At 43.0% G+C, this 15,530-nt stretch overlaps 1 protein-coding gene across 1 annotated transcript; it reads left to right on the top strand.

Annotated features, from left to right (window-relative positions):
• The first annotated feature begins 584 nt into the window (after nt 1-584).
• On the top strand, nt 585-9,487 carry LOC130527625 (uncharacterized). Its single transcript, XM_057036299.1, has 6 exons — nt 585-762; nt 4,116-4,523; nt 4,595-4,735; nt 4,819-4,869; nt 8,685-8,750; nt 8,853-9,487. Exons 1-6 carry the CDS (start codon nt 711-713, stop codon nt 8,921-8,923), a joined length of 789 nt encoding a protein of 262 aa, XP_056892279.1. The 5' UTR covers nt 585-710; the 3' UTR covers nt 8,924-9,487.
• Nucleotides 9,488-15,530: the final 6,043 nt, after the last annotated feature.

The following is a 15,530-nucleotide window of genomic DNA, read 5'->3' as shown; positions in this document are numbered from 1 at the left end:
ACATATCCAAAGCATTGATTAAAATCTGCTGAGGACAGCAGGTATAGTAGTATTTCAGCATCTTTAGGAAAAAATGCAGGATGTGATGTATTGATGAATGTTGATTATAGACAAGACTCTTAACCTCTATTAAAACATCCAGTTTTTATTTTCTTTTAGTGAATAAATCATACTTGTTCCACCCGTAAGCTAGAATGTATCATTTTAATCGTTTCATTCTGACTATTGATGGCTTCACCTGCCAACCCTGAAGAATGCCCAAATACTGAACATGGGTAAAAGGTCCAGTGAGGAAACTTCACTTTTCAACAAACCTCCAAACAGTTCTGATTGTGCAGATGGAGGCCCGGCGCTGCTGGACCAGCTTTAATAAAACACGCTCTTACAGCGTAACTACAGACACAGATAAGGGTTGCTGTTCTTTGATTCACACGCTTTTCATATATTGTGGAGCACAAAGTACGTTTGGAAAAGTAAGCAAAAAAAGAAAGAAAAACTAAAAAGAAAGTTTAGCCACGTAACTCTTCTCCCCACCTCTTCCTCCTGTCTTCACCCCCCCTCTTCACCCACCCAGCATGCTTTGAAGGGAGGAAATCTGCACTTCTGCAGCAGCACGGAGAGGGAGATTTACACTCGTGCATTTCCTTTGTCAGATGTATTTTTTTCCCTGCTGTCGTGTTCTGATTTAGTCACCTTTCGCTGTCTTCATCATGGATGTGCAGGCTGTTCTAAGCATGGCGGCTGTTTTCCTCATCACTGCTGGTGAGTTCCTTCATGTTCTGGTTATGGATATGAGAGGGTGAAATAGAGGCAGATCAATGGATCAGGGTCAGCTGAGACTGCTCTTCACTGTCCTCCACTATATAATAATAATCAGGGAGGGCCTCGCTCAGCCTTCAAAGCTACAGTCCTATCAATACGCTACTTACTAGAGCTCTCAAACACAACAGAAGCACAGGTGAGTGCACCTGAACTTGAGTTGTTAGGACATTGAGCACCTCTACGTTGACGCACATACGTTTCCTTTTAAGTCCTTCCGTAGATGAGGACATGAGCGGTTCCTGCATCATTTGGTTACTAGAGATAGCTTCTCACTCCTCTGCAGGTTTCTCAAAAATGGAAAAAAGAAGTGAGTAAGATATAAAACCTGAAATGGAAAACTAGATGGAAATGATGATACAAGATAAAGATTACTGAATGCTTCCATTCTCGCCCAAATAACAGTCATCTTGTGTCCCGTCCTCCCCTTAAAATGAATAAAAATGAAGGTAATCCATAAACTGAAGCCTATGCTGGCATACATTTTCCAAAAGATTCAAGAGCACTTCATTATGTGACGAGTTTCGGTGTGTTTGAATGAATAAAACGATAAATAATCAAACTTGGTGGCTTTGGAGATGCCCTCACTCACACGGTTGCTCACTGATGTTGCAGCGTTTTTGGAAGGGGGGGGGGGGGGTATGTGGGGGAGTGTTTTCCTGTTCCATATATATAAAACCTCCATATTTAGTACCGCGCCTTTGAATTCCGTTGACTTCTGCTAAGCGATTAAAAATATCAACGTATAACATTGTATCATAAATTCTATTAAAATATCATATAATAATATGTAATAATCATATAATATCTGTCTAGTAGGTTGAAAAGCTAAATCAGCAACAATGTCAACGGTAATGTAAAGCTGGGGAGGCCAGGCTGCTTCTGTGTGATGGCCACGCTGAGCGGCTGCTGCTGTCCTGCTCAGCCGCTAAATGCTGAATGAATAAATGATAACGAATGTCTTTACTTGTCTTCAGAGCTCTAAGCTTCATCTCATCGGGGCAACACAGCAAACATCGTCTAAGACTTTAGATTCTCAGCTCCGAAAACACTTGTGAAAGTTTACAGTTATGTCTGTAAGAGACAATCATCGAGCCGAGACAATACTTTGTTATCTCATGATCGCCTCATGTTTCATTTAATTTAATTGGATAAGGAAATGTGGATTTTCTTACTTTTACATTGTTCAATAATGATGGTAAAATGCTCTTATTTTCATCTGTTGTCTTTTCAGATTCAGCAGGGTGATGCGTAGTTTTGAGGCGTTTAGCTCCTCGTTTGAGAGTGTCTCCAGGCAGAGGATGCAGTTTGGCCCATCAGAACCATGTTTCTGTGTGGTTGTAAATCCATACCTACTAAGTGCCACCTAAGACTTGCCTATTTTTTTTTCATTCCAACAGGGCAGTGTGTCACTTCTTTATAAAATCTTTAGTGGTAAGTCTGCGGATCAGCCGACAGACAGGTCAACACAGATTATGACTTCAAGAACAGATTAGATACGCAAATAGTTCAGTGTTACATTGTTAATAATTTCATTTTATAATAATGCTTTAATGTCCTTGGGGTGTATACTTGTAAGCAAATATAGAGCCATAGTCGGCGGGTCAAGTTAGAATGCAAAGTTATGTTATACAACAGCAACCTTTTTTTCCACCAGGAGGAAATAGTGCAGCTTGCACTTCTCCTGCGTCTCAGCCACAAACCTTTACAGCCGCTATTTTACTGTTGTGGTGATGGAGACGTTTTACTTTATAAACTGTAGGACTATAGATGAGCCCATAACTTAACAAATAAAATGTGTACAGTCAACAGCGAACAGACAGGAGACTATTATAAGTGAGATTTTAATGGTTATAGTGGCAGCTGACTGACACACAACACTTTCTGTCTGTCTCTCCGTCTGTCTGTCAGCTCTACGACGTGACCTTCGTAATAATTCTGTAATAATATGGCTCAAAAAGAAGGTTCATTGTAGCTGTAACAGGAAATTTGAATGATGTGATTCACCTTTGCAGCCACTGCGTGGACATATTTCCATTCCCACTGCGACAAATATTAGTCCAGCACGAATATTCATATTTTATTCATTTTCAAAGCAACTTATTCGAAATGGTGTGAGCTATAGTTAGTCTGTTTAATTCATTCTCTTTTGTACCTGTGAAGTTACAGAGCTGTGGCTGTGTTTAGCATGTTCTTATTTCTTTTTGGAAGCTCCATCATTTTATTTAGAGCTCTTTTAAAAACAGGCGCAGACTTAATTAACCATGTCTTCTTGAAGAGCCACCATGAAAATTCAAATCTCTGATGATTTTGACAACTTTGCTTTTGTGGTTTTTGCAAAGTTGTGTTGCAACCCCTGGGTGGCATAACTAAAGCAGGGAAGGAGCTTCTGAATTGTCCCTATTTGACACTTGAGGAGCTCTTTCCCCAAATCAGCAGAGCTTCTGAATCCTAACACAACCTGTCTTCATCCACTCTGGTCTAAGATCTCCATTTCTGTCCAAATGACGCAGTCCCAATAATTTTGTGCTCTTCTAGCCATGCAAATCCCAAAGACGTACTCACATTCTTAAAGGTCTCAAAGTTCTTCTCGTTTGTTCATTCTTTTCCAAAAGTTTTGACTGTTTTCTAAGAATTTGGGTTGCGTCTCTGAAGGTTTTTGGTTTCCTTCAGCCATGCACCCCTGCGTAAAGTGGGGCTGAATTTGTTGTAATGTTTGCAATGATTCAGGCATTTGTACAATTGCCAATAATATAAAGGGCGGAAGGGTGAATTTCAGGCAGAAATTGAAAGAACCCCTCACAGAGTGAGGAACAGTTAGCAGTTTCTCCTCACGTCACCCTAGAAGATGGCAGACTACCAAACTTTACACAAACTTTAAAGGTGGCATGACAAAGTGAATGACCGGTACTTTCACTTTGAATCACGACACAGTGTTAGTGTAGGAGGCTCCACTCTAACCTTAATTTCCTTGATGTTAATCCACATCTGTCGAAAACATGAAACTGGCTGACATTAACTTAAAGTAACAAATGTAAATAATACAAAAAAATAACCTCCCGGTCATTGTAAAATATTACACAAAGTCAACAATATGGCCAGCTTGGCCAGACCCATCTGGTGTCCTTGTACTCCCAAAACCATCACAAAGACTTTTTTCTCAAATATTATGAAAGGAATTATGACTGAATAGATAAACTTCATGGACATGACATTGTTACATTATTGTGATCCATAATCATCAATACTGAAGAAATGATCCTTTTCTTTCTTTGCTCCTTCATGTCATCTCCCAGGATCACAGCAGATAGGGCTCAGACCAGCAGGAGCCATGGTGAATGGGACGGGGAACTCCTCCGACCCCACTCCGGCCACAACTATCCATAGGAACTGTAACTGTGCTGTCCTTGCTTCATCCCCAACACCAAGTTCCAGTCTCCTACAACTGGGTCTCCTCAAAGTCACATGGACAAGTGAATGTAAAGGAGATGTTGAGCTTTACCAACATTCCCTTCTCTCACTTGTGTGTCACGGCAGTCAGATGAAGATCGACAGCATTTTTAAAACTGTGTGTCAGAAAAGGAGAAATTGTAAAGGGGCGCCACGCTGGTCCAATGGCAAAAACACGGAGGATGGGGTTAACTTAACAGATAATGGAATTAAGCCGGTGCTCAGCTGTGAGGCCCTCACTGTCCAATGCACAGGTAGGTAAAAACTAAACTAACACATCTATTCTCGGGCATGCATCCAAACCAGTGGAATTCTGTATGTGTAGTTGCAGCTGAGGGAGCCGATGGAGACATCAAGGGTCAGTTGCGGATCTTCAAAGTGATGACAGCTTTGTTGTGCTGTGCGCTGCTTTTGCTGTTAATGGTTCGCTTCACCAGACCAACAGTCAAAGCGCTGCAGAAGCGATGTGAGTATACGCATACACACACTCTGGATGTTCCTTTGCATGTATTTTTTATCGTCATATTCACTTGCACTTTTTTGTTTTAGTATCTGACAGGAGGCAGAATCGGTGGATCGGACCAACGCAAAGTCACAGTGGTGAGGATAACATGCAAACACCTAGAGTGACAGTGAAAGATGGTTGTGTAAACATATTCCTGTTCCAGTTTAACGCCAATTAGTCAAAGACAGCGTCAATGGTTTTACAGTCGAAATATTGTGGCTTTGAGGTGATAACTTGGCCAACTCTCCTTGTCAATTGTGCATTTATTGCTTTCATACACTTGGTCTTTAATCTCAAATGTATTTCTAGAAGATATAACGCAACCCGTCTCTTAGCACTAACAGTAACAGAACTTCAGAGTGAGACCCCCTGCTGAAACAGCTAAATGCAGTGACACCTAAAAACAGACCGTGGGAGGAAAGAAAACAGAAAGAAACACACACAAAGAAAAGACATGGAGTTACAGAGGATGGCAGGTTTAGCTACATATTAGGGTTGTGTATAGGGTTCAACAGGTACCTGATCCTGGGGGACCCTTTCAAGGCTGGAAGGCCAGGAACAACAGATGGATGTGGGAGTTGCTCTGTGGATAGGTGATGGGATCACTGATCTTCTGGGCATAAGTGCCTTTGGCCATCTTGATGCTACTGTTGACCAGGAGTTGAGCCCAAATTTTAACTGAAGAGATCACACTGGTCTATGAACACCAAGGATCCGGACTGTGCTCCTGTCTCCTACCTATCCCAAACAGGTGAAAGCTATCAGCTTAATGTGGGGCCTTGTGCCTAGCTCTGCCTTCCCTTGGACTGGTTCCTGGTGTGCTGTCCTTGATAGTCTGACACTCTTTCTATATATGTGGGGGCTTCACTGATGGCTAAGTCTTCTGGGTGGAGTCTTGCTTGTCATCACTATTGTTGGTCTTTACATCTGTGCCACTCTGTAGAGATTATTGGACATTCTGATTGTGCTCTTGGCTTGTTCTATTGTACACTTTCCTAGTTGGTAGGAGGTGGTTGCGCTAATACAGAGGGGTGCAGTTGAATTCAGGTTTAGGGAATGAGTATTCCACTCATTTTGCTAATCAATGAAGACAAGTTCACAGCAGAACTGAAAGAGAAAAAAAGGAGAAATGATAGATTCAGTAAGTTTTTTCCTGTGGGGTTTGGCACCAAAAAGGAAATGTTCTTTCAATGCTTTATGTCTTTCAAAACTAAACAAAAACCAAACTTTAGTTTACTGTCTGTTTTTGTGCCTGTTATGGGTAGACAAGTAAACACTGAAAATGTATGAGATGCTTCCAAATAAAATGTAAAAGTTGAAGAGGTCTGGTCCAAACACAGAACCCTGCCGTATTCCAGGATTAATGCTACAATATTGTATAAGGCTTGTGTCTTTTAAGAGTCAAGGGTTATCTCATATCATATTGTCTATTGTTATTTGTTTGGCACTGCAGATATCATTCACTTTACTGATAAATCTTTAGAGACCTATATATAGACCTACAAGACCTACAGACAGAGCACACCTAACCTCCAGAACAGGATCCAATAGTCATCACCTTAACAGCCATCCAAAAAAAAGTATCCAAAATGAAGAGCTGGACAGCACCAGGGCCCGACAAGATTCACACCTACTGGCTTAAGAAGCTGACTGCCCTTCATGAACGCCTGGCAGCAAAGATGAACCAGCTGCTGACATCAGGAAACCACCCAGAGTCCCTAACCCAGGGCTGGACAGTCCTCATAATGAAGGACCCCCAGAAGAGCACAATACCATCCCACTACCAGCCCATAACCTGCCTCAGCACCACATGGAAGCTCCTATTAGGCATCATAGCCGCTAAGCTTAGGCAACAACACCAGAGGTGCCAGGCACCAGCGTCTGGTCGACAGGGCAATTGCCCAGGAATGTAGGACGCGGCACACCAACCTGTGCACTGCCTGGATTGATTACAAGAAAGCTCACAGAATAAGCTCCATACTGGAGTGCCTAAAACTGTATAACATCAACAGGACACTAAGAGAGTTCATCCAGAACTCCATAAAGCTGTGGAACACAACTCTGGAGGCCAACTCAAAGCCAATTGCACGGGTGAGCATCAGATGTGGCATATATCAAGGAGATACCCTGTCCCCCCTGCTGTTCTGCATAGGCCTAAACCCCCTCAGCCAAATCATCACCAAGAGTGGTTATGGGTACCAGTTCCAAAGTGGAACAACCGTTAGCCACCTCCTCTACATGGATGACATCAAGCTGTATGCCAAGAATGAGTGTGACATCGACTCTCTGATTCAACTCGCTAGTATCTACAGCAAGGACATCAGGATGTCATTTGGGCTAGATAAATGTGGGCGGATGGTATCTAGAAGAGGAAATGTGATTGCAACTGATGGGGTTGACCTACCTGAAGGGAACATCACAGATGTGCAGGACAGTTACAAATACCTGGGGATCCCGCAGGCAAATGGTAACCATGAGGAGGCAGCTAGGAGGTCAGCCACAGCCATATACCTACAGAGGTTAAGACAGGTCCTGAAAAGTCAGCTGAATGGTAAGCATAAGATCCAGGCCATAAACACCTATGCCCTGCCAGAAATCAGATACCCTTCTGGCATAATACCCTGGCCACTGGAAGAGATACAAGCCACTGACATCAAGACAAGGAAGCTCCTCACCATGCACGGAGGGTTTCACCCTAAGTCCAGTGTCCTGAGGCTGTACACAAAGCAAAAGGAAGGGTGCTGAGGACTAGTAAGTGTCCGAACTACTGTCCAGGAGGAAACAACAAGCCTCCGAGAGTACATCAAGAAGATGGCCCCCACTGACCAACTGCTGAGTGAATGCCTCATGCAACAAAAGCCCACCAAGGAGGAGGAACCTGAGGGGCTATCATAGAAGGACAAGCACCTGCATGGTCTGTACCACCGAAAAATTGAGGAAGTAGCTGATATCGAGAAAACATACCAGTGGCTGACAAAGGCCGAAGTGAAAGACAGCACAGAAGCACTACTCATGGCTGCACAAAAACAGGCCCTGAGCACCAGAGCAATAGAGGCCAGGGTCTACCATACCAGACAAGACCCCAGGTGCGGACTGTGTGGAGATGCCCCTGAGATAGTCCAGCACATCACAGCAGGGTGCAGGATGTTAGCAGGCAAGGCGTACATGGAGCGGCATAACCAGGTGGCTGGCATAGTGTACAGGAACATCTGCACTGAGTATGGACTGGAGGTCCCAGGGTCCAGGTGGGAGACACCCCTGAAAGTGCTGGAGAACAAGCAGGCCAAGATTCTGTGGGACTTCCAGATCCAGACTGACAAGATGGTGGTGGCCAACCAGCCTGACATAGTGGTGGTGGATAAACACCAGAAGACAGTGGTGGTGATAGATGTAGCAATCCCAAGTGATAGCAGCATCAGGAAGAAGGAACACAAGAAGCTGGAGAAATACCAAGGGCTGAAGGAGGAGACAGAGAATGTGGGGCATGAAGGCAACAGTGGTCCCAGTAGTGATTGGGACACTAGGGGCAGTAACACTCAAGCTGAGTAGATGGCTCCAACAGATACCAGGAACCACATCAGAGATCTCTGTCCAGAAAAGCGCAGTCCTAGGAACAACTAAGATCCTGTGCAGAACCCTCAGACTCCCAGGCCTCTGGTAGAGGACCCGAGTCTGAAGGAAGGAAGGAGGCACCGCCCCGCAGGGCGAGGAAGAGATTTAGAGCATTATTTTGAAACACAATCACACTTCAACTTTGCTCTGAAAAAAATTAAAAACCTCTGAGTATAATAAAAAGTGTGGATTAAAGAAATGTACAATAACTGGAGTCGCTCAAAACGAATGACCTGAAAGCTGGTACACACAACATTTGATTTATCTTCCTAACTTCATCTTTCATTATCTGTCTCAGTGTCTTACCATCGAGAGCAAACTGCCGTTAAAAACAATGACAAAGAGAAGCGACTCTCCTACCCCGGTAACACACACATTGAGGATAACTGTGATTAACTGAGTTAAAGCCATGATTTCAGTTGTAACTCCAAATAACTGAATTCTCTTTTTGTGTTTATCAAACCAGCACTGGAGCGACTGATGGTAACCGACAGCAGGGAGCCTTCGTCGAACAGAAATAGTGACTGCAACTACTGATCATCTTCCTCTTCTTCCTCCTCCTCCTCATTATTATTTCTCTCTACTCATTACATGATTATAACTGAATTGTGACATGTCATATCCATGTATACACAGCAGCTGGGTATATTCTACACATGTAATCCCTATGCAGGTTTCACAAGTAGGTCAACTATTTAATTCAAGTGTCTGTAAACTGTGATAAAATACTCACGAGGGATCACTATGCAATTCTACTGTTTATGTTTTGTGACTTTTCCATAAAGAAATCTCAAGTTGACAGTTGTCAGTGTTGACCAGATTTTAGTGTTTCAAGCAGCTGAAAGAAAACCATAGAAGCTGCAGAGGAGGACATCTGGGAGACACAGGTGGTTGCTAAGTGCAGAAAAATGGTTTTCCTTGCAGCTTACAGCAGTTCCTGTTTGAGTTTCCGTCAACCTCTGCAGCCCTCCTCCTAACTCTGTCCCCATTTTGCCTTTCTGTTATCATCTGCCTTTATTCTAAAGGTCTGACTTTTTATTTCTTTTGACTGCTGTGTAATGTTTGTTTGACGGCTGCCAGTTAATTAAACTTTAAATCAGATTAGGATGACTGTGGATGAATCTGAAGAAACCCTCTATTTTCCCTCTCTCTCTTTCCCCTCCCTCGATATGTCTCTCTATCAGAGCTAAGGGACACTGTGCAAAGGGCGGACTATATTTTGTGTTCAGGAATGTGGACATAGACAGGGTGGAATGTCTCATAGACCGGATGGAAGAGCAGTAAAGCTTGACATTTATTTGCAGAGTTCAAGGTGTGCTGTCATGTGAGGATGAGAAGATGTGTTACCTTGGAGATGTGAAGAGGTTGTTAGGAATAAGAAAATCCTTTTCTCCTCCCCAATGGGACAAATGCAAAGCAAATGTGCAATTATAGAGTACAGAGTACACAGTACAGAGGACTAGCTAAAAACGTAGTGCCTCATGTGAAGAAGTACAAGTAATTGCACTGATTTGGGAAGTGAGAGAATGTATCACTGCACATTAGTCTGGATTACATGTGCACACAGGTAGACATCTTCTCAGGAAGACTGTGGTGTTTTAGCAAGATGGAAAGAAGATAAGAAGGTTTGGTGGTGGAATACGAAAGTTTAAGGAAAGAAGAAAGAGTCAACAGATTGATTGATTGATTGATTGATTGAGTACTTTATTGATCCCTTTAGGGGGTGTCCATCAGGGAAATTAGCATCTCCAAAAAGAACGTACAGCACTGTACAAAATTACCCACCACCATTACACACCATTAAACCTATTAAAGATAATAAAAATAGAATAAAATAAGAAATAAAATAGAATAAATTAAAAATAGAATATAAATATAAATATAAAACTATAAAAATGCAAATAAATGAATAGATGGATGGATGAACTGAATGAATGGATGTCACAGTATTATGTTATTCCAGTGTTATTCCAGTCCCTCTGTTGGCCCTCCTCCCCCCCAGTGGGGAGTTGAACAGTCTGATGGCTCGGGGGATGAATGAGTTCCCCAGTCTGTTTGTCCTGAACTTGGGGAGGCGCAGCCTCTGGCTGATCAGGCTTCTCTGGCTGTGGATGACAGTGTGCAGAGGGTGGCGGACATTGTCCATGATGCCCCGCAGTTTGTCAATAGTTCTCCTCTCTGCCACTGTCGCCAGAGGTTTCAGCTTCATCCCCACCACCGAGCTGGCCCGCCTGATCAGCTTCTCCAGCCTGGAGAGGTCCGCTTTTGTCACACTCCCCCCCAGCACACCACAGCGTAGGACTAGATGCTGGCGACCACAGACTGGTAGAACATCCAGAGGAGTTTCCTGCAGATGTACAGAGATACAGTGTAAAGTGAAGGTAACGGCTAACCACAGGGCGTAAGATGGCTTGTATGCTAGGTTGGACAGTAAGAAGGAAGAAAATGATTCATAAAGGTTGGCCAGGTAGAGCTATGAAGATGTAAGGATATGCAGCAGGTTAGGCTGATGGGGGATAGAGATAGAAAGTATGGATGAATGCCAGGACAGGAAGTGAGAGGAAGATGGAAAGAGAATTTTGGAGCATTAATGAAGAGAGCGAAGAGAGGAAGACATGGAGTAGGAAGTAGCACAGATTAGGAGGAGTGAAGTTAAGAGGATATAGACCTCTTTCACACTGCATTTTTGCCCAAAAATATGTAGACAAGGGGTAAAGTTCCTTCCTCTCTATGGCAGTGAATGTTCTTTGTTATCTAGGTCAAAGATAATAAGAATAATGTGATAATAATAATTCAGGCCTATAGCGATAAACCAGTTCAACTGGACTTTTCTGTAATTTCTCAATGGTGTTTGATCTCTCATCCAAGATGCCTCTTCAGGTCTTAAGAATAATTTTCCACTGAAGAGAAGCATCCCTTTCTTTAGTGAGGCAACTTGAACATGATTGAAGCAAAGTAGAACGTAGCAGTGTGTTCTTGCTGTGCCCTAAAATTACACAATTATTGTGTTATATTTTGGGCTATTTTATATATCAGGCTTGGGGATTATATTTTGGGCTGCATTGTTAGCCTCTTCACACCTTGGGCTGCTTCCAGACATTTCCATCGGAACAGCATCTCTTCTCTTTTGAACGGCCAGAACATCAGGAAGAAACAAGAATGGAGAACTTTATCCAGCGGCGCCCTCGATGGTCAAACTTCTATATTCTTCACATCTAGTACATCACACACACACACGCGCACACACACAATGTGACTTATTTTCTCTCACTTGTTTCTAATGTCTAATGCTTCCTTCAGAAGGAGGTGCAGCCACATCCTATGATACTTATATATAAATTACTTCTGACAGTAAATGTGCGAATGATCTGTCATTCTGGCTCATGGTTCAGTAAGTGGAAGAGTCGTCCTCAGCATGTTTAATCTCATTTGCACATGTAAAGTTTGGTTAAAAACTGCAATGCAGCTTTACGCGATGTCGACATATTTGCCGTTTGTGTATTGAAGAGGATGAAGGTGGGAAGGCAGTTGGTGCTGATGACACACTGGTGGAGGTATAAAAAGAATCTGAAGGATTTAACTGTTGACTTCCTGACTAGGTTGATCAATAAGAGGTTAGAGAGGGAGAAAATGCCTGAGGAACGCAGGAGATGTGTGCTGGTGCAGATCTTCGAGGATAAGGGAGATGTACAGAGCTGTGGCAATTACAGAGGAATTAAGTCGATGAGCCGTGTAATGAAGTTGCGGGAAAACAGTAGAAGCTAGACTAGCGAGCATTTGTGAGCAGCAGCATGGTTCCACAGCAAAGAGGAGTCGTCCAGATGCAATATTTGTGTTGAGGTTGCGGCAGAGAAGTACAGAAGAGGTGGGAGGCAGCTGCATTGATGAGTGCTGATGCTTGCAGATGATGTAGCGATTTGTGGTGCGGGGTGCCGGTGAAGGAGAGCCGAGAGAGACGGAGGCGTGTCCTAGAGAGGACAGGTTAGAGAAACATGTGATGTGTCGACAGGATGGTGGTTGGACCAGGAAGTGTGTTTAGTTTACAGACAGTGGCGCAAAGGACAGGATACAAGAACTGGAGGTGGCAGAAGTGAGGATAGTTTGGACATGCCCAAAGGCTGTAAATATGGAAATATATAATAATATTGATTAAAGGATGTTGAGGATGGAACCATCAGGCAGGACACATAGAGGAGGACCTAAGACTGTATATATGGATGTAGTTATATAGTTATAGAGGATATGAGAGGAGAGTATGAGTATGCATCTCTCTCTCGCTCTCTTTCTTCATTTACATACTGTCTGTAGGTGTTTTACAAGCAACAGTGGCAGGAAAAACTCTCGTTTTACAGGAAGAAACCTTGAGCAGGACCAGGCTCACATATGTGTGTGGGGGGACCCTCCTGCTGCTCGCTGACTGGGCTGTGTATACTGTGAAGCTCAAATGGAAACATTGTTGTTTGTGTGCTACCATATCATATAAAGTGAGCTCCATAATAAAATTAAATAATAAAGAAAATCAATATTTTACCGGGTTGTGCAGAACAAGACCTTGTATAGGGGGTAAAGTTATTGTCAGGTGACTCAATAAAAATGCACTATTTGACCATGCCGGCTTTTGTACATAAGGACTAATATTCCTGACTAAAAATAGTCAGGAATAATATCATCCCTCGACTCCGATCTTGCGACCCACATTAGCGGCTTTGACCAAACACGGAGCGCCACAAAACTGGGACACACAGATGACGCTTTTGGAAGCAATCCAGGTGACTTAAACGTGCGTCTGTAGCAGACAGCACGGCGTGGCTTTTGCAAAATGGTCCTTTTTGGTCCAGATGAGTGTGGAAATGTACCAGATTTAGTTTCCAGACATTGTCCAATTGACCCAATCTGCCAAGTCTAAAGCCATTAACTTGGCAGCTGAGTTCCTGGAATGGCTGAACCTGATTGGTCACACCTGCTCCTCCTGCAATAAAAGGTAATTAGAGAATGAAACAGATCAGTTCAAAGACCTGTTTGCTCTTCAAGCCATAAAATCCTTGTGCTTCCTGATGGGGACCTGAAATGTAAAGCCTGTGTTACTGCCTTCTGCTAATATTTTAGCGAATCCTGTGGCAACGGATGAGGTGTGACCACCGGCATCCATAAATGTCACAAATGCAAAGCACCCTGTTTTAGTGTGTGTGAGTGTGTGTGGTTCTCTGGCAGCCCGTGCACAGTTCTCTCGACACCGGCTGTGTGTATCGGTGCAGATGTTATTCACAGGATTTTCAGCTTTGCTGTTTTCAGCTCGAGCTTGTCCGCAGCATGGAGGGAGGGGCCAAGGCCTGCAGAGGAACAACCACTGTTTACATCCACCTGTCAAACGTCAGCTGCTTGATTACCCTCTGCAGCCCAGAGTCAGTGTGCAGAAATCTGTGTGTGTGCGTGTTTTGCATGTGCTTTGTCTCATGCATTTCCAGGCAGCAGTGGGGGGCATTTACATATTTCATTAATGACGTTTTCAGTTGTCAGAGTACATTTATTTAAGATTTCCTTGTGTTGCAGACTCCCAGTAGATTCAACAAAAACTCATTGCAATGACTGATAATAATAAAAATGTGAAAAGCAGGTTTCAAACCCGAAGGCTGCAGAATAAACGGTGAAGGAGTTAAACCCATTCAGATGAACAGAAAGAAAGCAGAAGAGGACAGGCATAAGAGATGAAGGAATTAAAGGTGATCACGTTCAAATCGTGGCATCACAGAACTGTTCCTTAAAAAGGAAAAAAGAGCCTTTTTAAAAGAATCAGGGGAATTTTTGAAGGGAGGTCTCACTGCTGGCTGCAAATCCATCGTTGGCAATTTTCTCCCAGATAATGCAGCGAGACGCACAAGAGCTCCTTTTATAGCAGCAACTATGAAATGAAGCTCCACACCACACAACAGCAGCAAGTCCTGGGAGCACCAAATCCGAGCTCTAAAGGAGGAAGAATATGCTAAATGTGTTTCAAGGACTTTTACCTTATAAAACCAGAGAAAGAAAGCAAATGAAAGAACCTCAGATGGGATATGAAATGCAAAACACCAATTTGTAACATGATTTAAATGTGTTTGTCTCATTTCAGTGTTTTCATTCAGCTCTTTCGCTTATACGCAGCAATTTCCTATCCATGAATGCACTCATGTGCGTGTGCACGAATGCATATTCCTTGTATCAAATACCTGAAAAAATGTCCCTGAATTAATGTCCCTGATGATTTACACAAGGTCGTTTTTATATCACTGCACTGAAGTGGAGGTGGTAGTTTCACTGCCCACTTTAAGGCTGCTGTTGCTTCCAACGCCACTAGATGGCAATGTTGCAATTCATTGCTCCCCAAAGAAGCAGCGTGCACGCTTGGCACGTTTGTTATCACAAGTCAGGGCTCATCTCCATTCAACACTTTATTGTGTTACGACGAGCCCTGGAGCCACCGCTGGGTATTAATAGTATTCAGGTGTGGAAAATTGTCTCTTTGCAACTGGAAAAATAACAGTTTTAGTGTGTTGAAAAAGTGTGAAAAGAGAAGAGTGAAAATGTCCTGCAGTAATATTCTGAATGCCTCACACAAACATCTATATGTAAATGCAAAATCCCTTTATTTATTTTTTGTAATAAAGGGACGGCAGACAAAACCATTCTTGAATGAAAATGAAATGTGCACTCTTTGTTAATCTAAGTATCCGGCAATTTCTAAACTTGTATTTAAGTTTTACTCAGAGGTGTTGAGTCAAAGGGCTGTGGATTGAAAGGAAAGAAAGCTCCTGGACCCCACGGCTCTTTGCTTTCCACTGAAAAATAAAAACACCAGTGAAACAAAGTCTGCTGTCACTGGCTGAGCTCCATCAAAACGAGAGAAATCCCTGAGACAAGTTCATCTTATTGAGTAATCTGTACTTTTATTTTTTAAATTCCTGTTTGCTCATAAATCCTGCCAAACCATTGCAGAATGAATTCAATGGAAGTCCGGTGAATGTGATTGCAGAAGCATGTGTCATCATAGAGGGTCAGGGGTGGAGGAATGAGGCAAGAAAACATCAGACTTTATTGCAGGAGGCTGCTGTTCTTCATATCAAACTGGCATCACCAACACAGCATCTATCATGGTGAAGTCTTCACT

This window comes from Takifugu flavidus, chromosome 6 (assembly GCF_003711565.1).
Source record: "Takifugu flavidus isolate HTHZ2018 chromosome 6, ASM371156v2, whole genome shotgun sequence".
Lineage (NCBI taxonomy): Eukaryota > Metazoa > Chordata > Actinopteri > Tetraodontiformes > Tetraodontidae > Takifugu > Takifugu flavidus.
The sequence above is the reverse complement of the archived record's forward strand: the minus strand, read 5'-3'. Positions and strand labels throughout refer to the sequence as shown.

Excerpts from the sequence above, each read along its gene's own strand:
- LOC130527625 (XM_057036299.1), top strand. The coding sequence starts at position 711 with ATGGATGTGCAGGCTGTTCTAAGCATGGCGGCTGTTTTCCTCATCACT. Across the intron at positions 4,736-4,818 it reads CAAAGCGCTGCAGAAGCGAT|TATCTGACAGGAGGCAGAAT; the intron begins GTGAGTATACGC and ends TTTTTGTTTTAG. Across the intron at positions 4,870-8,684 it reads ACCAACGCAAAGTCACAGTG|TGTCTTACCATCGAGAGCAA; the intron begins GTGAGGATAACA and ends TATCTGTCTCAG.